At 43.8% G+C, this 11,612-nt stretch overlaps 1 protein-coding gene across 2 annotated transcripts in view; it reads right to left on the bottom strand.

Moving 5' to 3' along the window:
• Positions 1 to 806: 806 nt before the first annotated feature.
• The window catches only part of LOC149323129 (transmembrane protein 205-like), an 18,761-nt gene continuing 7,955 nt past the window's right edge, over positions 807 to 11,612 (bottom strand). For both annotated transcript variants that reach the window (XM_089487661.1, XM_089487653.1), the window contains exons 2-4: positions 6,395 to 6,510; positions 5,175 to 5,338; positions 807 to 2,707 (exon numbers count right to left, since the gene is read on the bottom strand). In XM_089487661.1, coding sequence (XP_089343787.1) covers positions 2,405 to 2,707; positions 5,175 to 5,338; positions 6,395 to 6,494 — 567 coding nt within the window. In that variant the 5' untranslated portion in view covers positions 6,495 to 6,510 and the 3' untranslated portion in view covers positions 807 to 2,404. The remainder of the gene's footprint in view (positions 2,708 to 5,174; positions 5,339 to 6,394; positions 6,511 to 11,612) is intronic.

Below are 11,612 nucleotides of genomic sequence, written 5' to 3'. Positions count from 1 at the left end.
AAAGAAAATCAACTCATTGGAAATGTGGTGCTAGAGAAGAGTACTCAGGATACCATGGACAGCCAAGAAGACAAACAAATGGGTTCTTGAACAGATCTGACCAGGGCTCTCCTTGGAAGCAAAGAGGATCAATTTGAGACTATCGTACTTTGGCCACATCAAGAGAAGGCAGGGATCACTAGAAAAAACAATAATGCTAGGAAAGAGTAGAAGAAAGAGAGGAAGACCACAAACCAGATGGATAGACTCAATCAGGGGGCTTATGGGCAAGGGCTTGCAAGATCTGGGCAAGGCAGTGGAGGATAGGGATTCTTGGAGGTGTCTCATCCACAGAGTTGCCATGAGTCGGAACTGGCTCGGCAGCTAACTACAACAAGGGGGTGCAAAGATGGTAGAAATGCTCTTCACTACCCTAATGGTCACTCTGCGGCCTGTTTTTGCAAAAAATGTTTTGACCTCTGGATAGCCTGGAGAGCCACATGTGTACTACTAGCTGTACTTTGTCCAACCCTGCTTCAAATGCTCTAATGACTGTACTTATACTCTTGCCATCTTGGATATAATGAAAACAAACAAGTGCAGCTATTCTACAATATGCACAATTCAAGCACTTGTTGGTTTTGTAAACTCCATTTAGGATTATGCTGAGTCTGGGACCTAACTCTTTCTCTCTTCCAATGCTCATTAAAATCTTTCCCAAGAAAAATCCTAGTCTTACAAAAGGTATGGTCAGTAAGTTCTTATCACAATAATCTCAAAAGAATATCATAACATAAGAATATTAGAAAATCTGCAGACTGCTCATCTTTCCAGAAAAAAATTGTTTATTGACGATTGCTTTGTACAGAAAGAGAAAGGAAAGAAAAAGATGGAAGAGCACAACAAACACACCCAGATCAGTCTCATCAGTAAACAAGAGGGTTTATACGGTATACAGACCAAAGAACAAGATAGACAACTTCAAAAGCACGTTCTCCCATCTAGAAGTTAAACAAAGAGGGAAGCAAATGAAGTGAGCACTGACTAATGGACTGGATCTTGTACTGCATCAGAATTTGAGTATGATTTCCCACCTCTGCCTTCATTTCACTGAGTGGAGCCAAGAGGTCACTCTTACTTTGAATCTAGAAAATGGAAATTAGGGCCTTGACTCCAAAGCTCCTGCAATAAGCAGCAAAAAGAAAGGTGATGACACAGTGACACATTCCCAGCTGTTTTGCCAAGAAGATACTAGGGCTTAAACTGCAGTTTATATAGGTTAAAAATAATCAGTGTATTAAAAAGTATACAGCCATATATGCTAAGATATTCAGAAACTCTAAGGAGCCACAAGCAGTACAATCTTCGTGTATATACTTAGCAATTCCACTGAGCTGAATGGGACTTGCTTCCATATTAGGGTTACTTCTGAAAGGTTTTAAGGAATCAATGACCAGGCTGTTCTTTTCATTTAATATGGCAAATAGTGGTGGTGTGTGCCTTCAAGTCATATCCGACTTAAGGCAACCCTATGACGAACTTACCGTAGGGTTTTCTTGGCAAGATTTGTTCAGACGTTTGTCATTGCCTTACCCTGAGGCTGAGAACATGCGACTTGTCTAAGGTCACCCAGTGGGTTTCATGGCTGAATAGAGAATCAAACCCTGGTCTCCAGAGTCATAGTTCAATGCTCAAACCACTATGCCACACCAGCAATCATGGCAAACAGTAGGGTGTCATAAAACATAAGGGTTCCATAAAAAAGCCAGTAAGTTTTATTTTTGCAACAGGAGTAAATGTTAACCTAACTTAGCACAACCCAAACCAATTATTGGGTATAGTTTCATGGAATCTGGAGGGAAGGTGGCAGCCATAGATGGCTGTGGTCCATCATCTTTCACTACAATCCTTTGAAGGCACCAAGAGCATCTACTGAGTGCCATGTACAAGAGTATAATACTTATAAGGAGATGTTTACAGCCACTGTTCTGTTCTGAACTTTTAGATTCATCCCTCACATAAATTGAGGAGGTTGGTGCTGGGAAGAAGAACAGGGACTTCACTAGTGAGATATCTACCTGGCTGGAGGAAATACCAGTTGGCCGCTGGGGCAGCCTGCTACAAAAACAGTACAGGCCCAAGGCAAACTGTTGATGCTGGGCAAAAGAACAGGGATTTCATTGGTGAGAGATCCATCTGTCTGGAGAAAACACCAGTTGCCCTGCTGGTTCTACAAACGAATGGCTAAATCTTTCCCCGGCCACTAATTTCAATCACATTGTCTGCAGATTTCTCAAAGCAGATACATTAAGGAGCATCAACCAGAACAAGGGCTGCAGTCAGTGATGCTTTTAGTTTTGTACTTTAGAAAATAAATCCTTCAGTAAGAACAAGGAAAGATGGGAACAGAGGGGTAGAGTTCCACCTACAGGCTGTCCAGGTGCATTGCTATAAAAGCCAAATTCACACCTGTGCAGACAACACAAGCCAGGTTGCAGAGAGAGGACAAGCCGTGAAACTTGAAGAACTTCTGACGCAGGCTCCGATACTTGGCATCCTTTTCCTTCAGGAGCTGGTAAGCCTCCTTCTGGCCTGAGAGGCCCACTTCTGCCCCCAGGCCGTGCTCCCTTTCAATCTCTTGCATCTTGAACATGGTCTTGGTGGTGACTTGGGAAAACCAGGAAACATTAGCCACAGTCAAGACGAGGCAAGCAAAAAAGAGCACGATCTACAGAGACAAGAAGGCATCACAATCATTTCTAGAACACAAGAGAAGGACTGTACAGTGCTTTCACTAGAAGATGGATCTGTGGCGGGATACAGACAGGCAAAAAGGGGTGTGTTCATGACGTCATGAAGGTAGAGCCTTCAGACGGCCCTTACCTGAATGCCGCCATGAACACGCCGCCCGCACGCCCCAAGCGGGAAGAAGCGGCATTAAAAAGGTGCTGCTTTTCCCCACTTCTTTTCTGTATGATGCGCAGCTGCGCAGCTCCGTCTGTAAGCTGCTGCACCGGTACGCCAGAATTGTTACGCTGCTAATTTAAGTTGCCCATTTAAAAGCTCCGTGTCTGCTGCGTCACATAATGAGTCGGGGTCCTGGAACATGCGCAGTTTGCAGTCAGGCTTTAATTGCAGCGTCAGCTGCCATGCAGGTGTGGAAGCTGCAGCACAGCTGCAGTGCATTTTAAGACTCGTAACCCTAACCCTAACCCTAACCCTACAGCAACATGTACGCATGCGCTGCTAGAATCGGGGAAAGTTTGGAATTTAAAGTGAACCCCTACACACATTCCTGTGCCATTTTCACCTAACAATAAAAACCCCTAAAACTTTAAATATTTACATATGTACAAGGGAGGTGATGGGGGACGGCGGGGGGACAGCGGTGGCAGCGGCAACAGCTGTGGCTGTGCATTGCAGATTCAGCAAGAGCGCAGGGACCAAAGGAGAGGAGGCATCCATGATGCTGGTGACATTGGCAACATGCAAGCGGACAAGGATGCCAACACCAGCTGATCACCAGCTGGCAGGAGACCACTATTGTTCTTGGGCAGGGCGAGGGAAAAAGTTTTAAAGGGGCCTGGGCGCTTTAAATGTGCACATAAGCTTTCTGCCGCCGCTGATGAGCGCCACAGCTGCGCAGCTGCGCATCCGCCAGCCGGCAAAAGAAAAAAAAAGCCCCGGTTTTGGCCGCCCGTGAGGAAGCTGCCTCTCTCTTTGCAGCGTCCTCCGAGGCGGTGGTTTGGAAACTGCGGGTCAGAAACGGCCCCAGGTGAGGCGTCTTCACTGCCCCCCATGTGGAAGCCCCATCACCTGAGCCATGCCCCCGGGGCGGGCGGTCTGGAGGCTCCGTATTCAGCAGAATACACCTCCAAGACGTCTTCCCCTGCCCGTCTGTATCCCGCCTGTGTTTCCCAATTTGGGATTTAAGTTCAGTTTGGCATATTTCATTCCAAATAGAATTATTATAGTATCATAATCACCATCTATATGTACCTTTCTCCCAGAGTGGAACCCAAGATGGTTCACAAACGGCCACCTTTTTTGAAGGAACAACAGTAAAAACAGACAGTGTACAAAAGAACACAAAAATAGCAAATGCAACATGAATACCCTCCACTAAAAGTTTAAAGCCTGCTCAAACAGAATACATTTATACTACCAGATTTACAATACTTCACAAATACAGTGAGCCTTCCACATTCTCTGAGGCTACAGGTCCAGGAGGACACTCGTGAAAGTGGAGAAACTGTAAATTAAAAAAACAACACTCCCCCCTCCCCCCCGAGAGAATACCTCTTTAGGAATCTTTAGATTCTCCAGCTCAAATTTGTGGTCAACATCTTCTGAAAGGACCTACAAATGTCTACAAAAGTATTATCTCTAAGAACCTCTAGGACTTCTAATATGACCTCTGGTGGCCATTGACCACAGAGTCCAGCTGGAGGACCTAGAGATTCCTACAGAGAACATATTAATCAAATCCATAAATAATAAAATCTGCAAAAGTCAAAGTTGCAAATGTAGAGACATGACTGTCTGCAGAAGCTTCACAGCCTTTGTCAGGGCCCCACTCTCCCCCAGTGTGAAGGCAGGAGTTTTTGTGTGTGCGCGTGTGTGTGAGAAAGAGTTTCCCAATCCAGTCTGAAAGCCTTCGCAGCCCATCAAAGAAACAGCCCTTTTAGCGCCTCTTCTTTCTCTTCCCAGTTCGATGTTAAAACCTCTCCTCCAGTCCCAGGGAAGGTCCAGAGAGGTCCAGAGAAGGAGGGGCGGAACTGGCGTTTCCCCCTTTCCATCCTTTGTTATAGCCCCCTAAGTTTTACCCTTGATTTCAGATCGTATCAAAATCCAGGATTTTTACCCTGAAACCTTAGTATAGGTAAGTAGTGCATTTCTTAATTATCTTTCTTTTGGTCTTCTCTGGAGATGTGGCAGTGCAAGGGGAGCAGATAGGGCTATAGGAAGGAATGTGTGATGTGATGCCCTACCAAGAGTGATTTTTAGCTGATAATGCATAAAAGATCTAGAGAGTTCATAAAGATGGGCTAATTGGTGACTTCAGCTCTTCAGTTGTGATAAACTCCAAAAACTTTCAGAATACCTATGTAAACAAGCACTTCTTGTTCATATGCTGGTTGCCTCCACCTGATTCCAAAATCTAGCAAAATTTTTGATCACCAATTGATACATACCTGGATAGTCTCTCTGGTATCCAGAAGCTCCCGTGGGTGGTATGTAGCAAAGATGGCAAGGTTCATGAAAGTGCAACCAAGCAAGGTGTAGAAATAGAAAGGAAACAGTTTACTTTGTACCAGGCCAAAGGTATGCCGACTCACCCCTCGGAAAAGGACAAATCCTAGGAGAGAGAAGGGGTGCAGTTATAATAGGCGGACCAGGTTCTGTTACTTATGCCGTGCAAGGAAATTAGGATTTCATGAGGTTGGGCCAGTCCTTGATAGCTAGGATTGCGGATCCATGAGTTATATACAAGACTCTGTGGGACTGGCAGACAAGCCTCTTGAACAACTGCCTGGGAGAAGTCTGGTAACTGTAGCCCAAAAAGTAATTTCCCCAAGCTAGGCATGTACTTTGTGATCCGCTTTGGGTCCCTTTTTGGGAGAAAGGTGGCAAAAAATGAAATAAATAAATAAATAAAATATAGCAGCTGCACAAGAAAATAGGCTTGAATGCATGAGAGCAGGAGTGGGAAACAAGGGATTTTCCAGATGTTGCTGAACTGCAACCTCTATCAGCCCCAGCCAGTATAGCCAGAGGTACAGGGTGCTAGAGTTGCAGTCCAACAACATCTGCAGGGCCAAATGTTGCTTTCTCGGGTGTTAGGCAGTGCAAATAATTCTGATAGAATCTGGGTTGAACCTATGTTGTTCACATGAATTTCGAATGGATCTGATTAAGTTTTGGGGGAGCACTGTCAAACTCCTCACTTAACCTAGGATAATTGATCGTAGGTTCCCCCCCCCCCCCCAAGTTTTCTAAAAGATTCGCATTGTTGGCTGTGTGAATAACTGATGCAAATAGACCCAGGATAAAACTCTACATGCCTTGAACATGTTTCAAATACATCCACATCATTGACTCTATCTTTATTTGTAGTGCTGACACATCTGAGCAACAGAACATGCAGAGATGTGCAGAAATGTGGTTCCGATTTTTTAAAAAATTGTGTGAACAACAACACCAGAATGCATGAATGAAATTTTTCACATAGCTGGGCTAGAAAAAAACAATGTTTAAATGACCCTTCAAGTATTAGAGAAAGAGATCTAAGGAGGGCTCACAAAGTCTTTCCCCCCTGCTGCATCCCATCACCCTCCTTAAATACTGTATACCCTTTGGGTTTAGGATTGGTTAGAAATCTGAGTGAGCCTTCTCTCTACATAAACAAAAGTACCGGCAATAAATGTCACCCATATCTGCATCCCCCAGGCTGTAGAGAGGATAAAAAGCTGGATGACTTTGATAAGGCTGCTTGGTTCGCCTTCGGTTACCATCTTGGCAGCAAGAGACCTGGAAGTGGACAGAAAGGAACAAGAACTGAGAACAAAAAGGCATCCCTAAGAGACTCCACAAACCTTTTTTAACTCTCGCTTCCTACACTTATTTAGGCCTGAATCATATTGGTAATCTCAACCATAGCAGATCCATTGGATCAGCTGTTGAATAGTGAGTCGACACTCATGTGAATTCTTCTGAATCAATAGGTCTATTCTAGGTTGGACTACCAAGAGGTTTTGGGCAATGGGTCAATGACAGGCTGAGTGCAGTACAGAAGACATCTGGATTTTGCCAAAAGGATTGATAGTGACATGCCATCCTAGGGGGTCTGCTGGCATCATGCTGATCGTAGAGGGATGGCCAGTGATAGAAATCCACAGGGTGAGAAGAGACTCACTCACATAGGATAAAGCAGCCCCTTTTCTTTCTTTCAGAAAGAAATATGAAACAAATAAAACATAAATGACTCTGGAGACCAGGGCCCAACTCCCAGGTTCGCCATGAAACCCACTGGATGATCTTGGGCAAGTCACACTCTCACAGCCTCAGAGGAAGGCCATGACAAACCTCCTCTGAACAAATCTTGCCAAGAAAACGCCATGATAGGTTCACCTATCATCGCCATAAGTCAGAAACAATTTGAACGACAAAACATAAACGTTGTGGTCATGAACAGAAACAATGCAAGGGGAAGGGAACCAGTCAGTCCAGTCTTATGTCTTTTGATAACCTCTGCAGAATACTGCCATAGTCCCTTTTGACAAAATCCCATCATGGGATCTGTGTCTTTCTCTTCCTCCTACCTGCCCAAAAGCGAAACCTGATCTGATCATATCACATTTTAATAGCATTAAAATTATACAATTCAGAAAAAGTATTGGAGAACCAATACTCTCCTTGAGAGAGTTTATATCAACAGCTGGTAGAAGGAGATAAGGGAGTGGGAGAGGCAGGCAGGCTCAACCCAGGAGTCAAATGCAGGGCAATCCCACAAGAATGATCACAAAACAGCCATGAGACTGGTTTGAATTTTATTTCAACCGTGCACCTACTAAATAGACTTATTTTGCTGCTTGAAGAACAGCAACAAAGGGTGTCCTCCACTCATCCAGGTCAAGGTACACAGTATTCAAAGCCAGGTTATTGTGAAACATGATTCAGATACTCCCACAGCAACCTCTCCTCGTCCCTGGCAGTAAAACAGCAAGTTAAATAACAATTTGATATCTTTCCAGGACAAAAAAATGTGCCACAGGGCAGCCACCACACTTTTTCTCAAGAGTGAGCTAAGTACAACCCAATAGGTGTTGTCGACGGACTACTCCTAGCAGCTCTAGGCAGCATAGCCCAATGGGGAAGACTGCTGGAAGTTAAAGTCCAACAACACCGGAAAAGCCATCTTTTGCCCATCTGTAATGTACCTAATGAGGGGTCGCCATCCTCCTCCAACATTATTTATTCCTATATACTGCACAGTCGGCCCTCTTTATCCGCGGATTTTTTATCCACAGACTTGAGCATCAAGCATTAAAAAAAGTATAAATTCCAAATAGCAAATTTTGATTTTCCATTTTATATAAGGGACACCATTTTGCTCTGACATTATGTGTAATGGGATTTCCACTGATTTGTTATCCACGGGGGATCCTGGAACCAAACCCCAGTGGATAACAAAGTCCCACTGTATGAGGACAATAAGACTGGCTACCTCTACATAGCACAGCATCATCCAAAATTCAGAAGACAGTGATACCTTTATTGGACCAACAAAATGCTCATTATACATGTTGTACGTTTTCGAAGGACCACTGGTTTCTGATACAGGGGAACAAAAAATTGACAATATTAGCCCTAGCCCTGCATTTGCTCAAGCTGTTGTGGTTGTTATCCTCAGTTCAGTTGGTACCGAAGGGCTTTCATTCAGGTGGGCTTCTCCTTCTGGCCATGTGGGTACTGGGAGATTCAATCCAGGAAACAAACTAAATTCTTAGTTTTTGTGGTTTTTTCGGGCTATGTGGCCATGTTCTAGAAGAGTTTATTCCTGACGTTTCGCCAGCATCTGTGGCTGGCATCTTCAGAGAATGCCAGCCACAGATGCTGGCGAAACGTCAGGAATAAACTCTTCTAGAACATGGCCACATAGCCCGAAAATCCCACAAAAAACTATGAAAGCTTTCGACTTCAAACTAAATTCTCTTTGCAAGACAAAAACCTACTGGCTTTGAGATTCAGTTTGTCTCAAATCCTTCGCACGCACAGGGTATGTGAAGCAGATTTCACAATCCGAAGTGCTTCACAGCTAGTATTAAATCCCACTGAAACTGATGTGATTCACATGCAAAAATGTGTGTGTGTGTGTGTGTGTGTGTGTGTGTGTGTGTGTGTAGCCCACAGCTGCCCGGGAAAGCCAGTCATCCTAGAAATCCTTGGCCAGCCCCCCTCACTCTTTCCTCTCAAGGGAGCTCAGAGCCAGAGATATGCTGCTTGCTCAACAACAATTTGGGATTCAAACACTCCTTCTTTAATTCTTGGCTCATTCCCAAATCAGTCAGATTATGCAAGTTGACCGGAAGTCAGCCCTTACTCCATGCAAGTGCAACAGGACACCAACCCAAAGTGAATGCAGATGCAAAGCTCAGAAAAATTACTTTTGTGTTTGATGAGAACGCCCTGCATTCCCACAGCTCCCCGGGAAATTTGGCAGAGTTATTGTCCAAAATAATAATTCTTCCCAGAGCTGGGATGGTTGCTGCTTTCCTCCTCCTCTTCCTTCGTCTCCTGAAGTGGGAAACCAAGCACTTCTCATCTCCCCATATTCTTTGTTGTTGTTGTAAGTTACTGTCAAGTTGACCCAACTCATGGTCATCCTGTGGATGAGACATCTCCCGTCCTCAACTGCTCTACTTACCATATATACTCAACTATAAGTCAACCTCATGTATAAGTCAAGGGCAAAAAGTATGGATTTTGCTATGACCCGTGGATAAGTAGAAGGTGAAATTTAGGGGCACACAGCAAGGGATCTAAAGCAGTGATTCCCAAACTGTGTCCTTTAAGGGATTTGGGACTTCAGCTCCCAGAATCTCAGACTATTGGTCAACATGGCTGACGCTTCTGGGAGCTAATGTTCAAAATCTTTTAAAGGGCACAGTTTGGGGGCCGCTTTCCTAAATGATAAAGCAAAGCAAAACAATGTCAAAGAACTTACAAAATTTTAGCAGACATAACTCTTAAGACTGGATGGATGAGAGAGTAGAAGGGGTCAGTGCTTCACATATTATACTCTTACTTTCCACCAGGAGATGGTTCCTTCTTTTAAATAAGACTTAAGATACAGTACTTACATTGACCCATGGATTAGTCAATTCAGCTTTTTTGGGTCAGTTTTTTGACCTAAATTTCTAGACTTACACATGAGTATATACAGATCATGCCCATGATCTCCTCTTCCTCTCTTTCTACTACCTTCACTTTTTCCTAGCATTATTGTCTTTTTCCAATGAGTCTTGCCTTTTCATGATGTGGCCAAAGTACGACCACCTCAACTTGATTATCTTGGCTTCCAGAGAGATTTCAGGCTTGATCTGCTCTAGGACACATCTGTTTGTCTTTTTGGCCACCCTTGGTATCCTCAGCACTCTTCTCCAGCACATTTCAAATGAGTACGTAAAGAGATCTTTGAGGCTAACTGAAAGAAATTGGCAGCATGAGCTTTCATGAGCTCAGATGCATTTGAGGAAGTAGAATGAAGTCTACGAAAGCTCATGCTGCCAATTTCTTTCTTTCAGTTAGTCTCAAAGGTGCTACAAGATCTCTCTACATACTGATTTGACAGACTAACACGGCTATATCTTTGAATTCTACTACATTTCAAATGAGCTGATTTTCTTCTTATCCGCATTCTTCACTGTCCAGCTCTCACATCCGTACATGGTAATAGGGAATACAAATGGCTTGGACAACTCTTTGGACCCCTGTCTTTCCATATTATTTTCTTATAAGCAGCCATTACTATATATGGAGGTGAGAGCTAGAGAGTGAAGAAAGCAGATGGGAAGAAAATCAATTCTTTCGAGATGTGGTGTCAATCAGCATCATTTCTACAGTGTAGATGCATGTTTATTGTAGCCAGCGTGGTGTAGTGGTTTGAGCGCTGGACTAGGACTCTGGAGACCAAGGTTCAAATCTCTTCCCGGCCATATAAACCCACTGGGTGACCCCGAGCAAGTCACACTGTCTCAGCCTCTGAGAGGATGGCAAGGGCAAACCCCTCTGAAGAAACCTGCCAAAAAAACCTGTGATAGGTTCGCTTTAGAGTTACCATAAGTCAATAAACAACAACTACAAAGATGCACTTTTAAAGGGGCTGGGATGGAGGTTTTCAAGACCCATGGAGTGGGCAAAAGGTCACTAAGGAAGAGAGAAGATCTTTTAAAAGCTGCAAGTAAGGGAGGAGGAGAGACTTTCCTCTTTTCAGCCAAAGAAGGGAAGCTCCTCCAAAATAATGCAATTTTTGGCAAATGTAAATACTGTAAGTGTGTAAGCACCCTTTTAAATACTGTAGTGTAAATCCTGGGATTGGTAGTTTTCCAAGTTCTTTTGCCTTCTTCGCCAAAGCGTAAGCCTGTGCCTAACAAAACTGCAGATCCCAGATTCTGTAGGATGGATGGATGGAGCCATGACAGTTAAAAGTGGTGTCCAAAAACTGCAGTATTTCTACAGTGTAGATGCACTTTTAAAGGGGGCTCAGAGGGAGGAGCGCTAATGCAATCTGGAAGTACGGGGATTGATAGTTCTCCAAGGTCTATTTGCCTTCTCTGTGCCTGTGCCTCACAAAACTATAGATCCCTGGATTCTGTAGGAGGGAACCGTGGCTCTTAAAGCAGTGTCCAAAAACTTAAGGAATGTATATTGCTGCATGTTGTATGGGACACAATTGAATGGGTTTTTGTGTGGGGGGTGTGTGTGTTGTTGTTGTTGTATAATTTCTTATAATTTCTGTGTTAAAATTAATAAAAGATGTTTTTTTAAAAAAATTGTCCAAAAACTGCATTATTTCTACAGTACAGATACACCTTTAAAGGGGGCTTAGAAGGAGGAGCGCTGATGCAACC

This window comes from Sceloporus occidentalis, unplaced genomic scaffold (genome assembly GCF_023333645.1).
Source record: "Sceloporus occidentalis isolate IW3139 unplaced genomic scaffold, rSceOcc1.0.p SCAF_1, whole genome shotgun sequence".
Lineage (NCBI taxonomy): Eukaryota > Metazoa > Chordata > Lepidosauria > Squamata > Phrynosomatidae > Sceloporus > Sceloporus occidentalis.
This window is presented reverse-complemented; position numbering and strand designations above follow the sequence as displayed.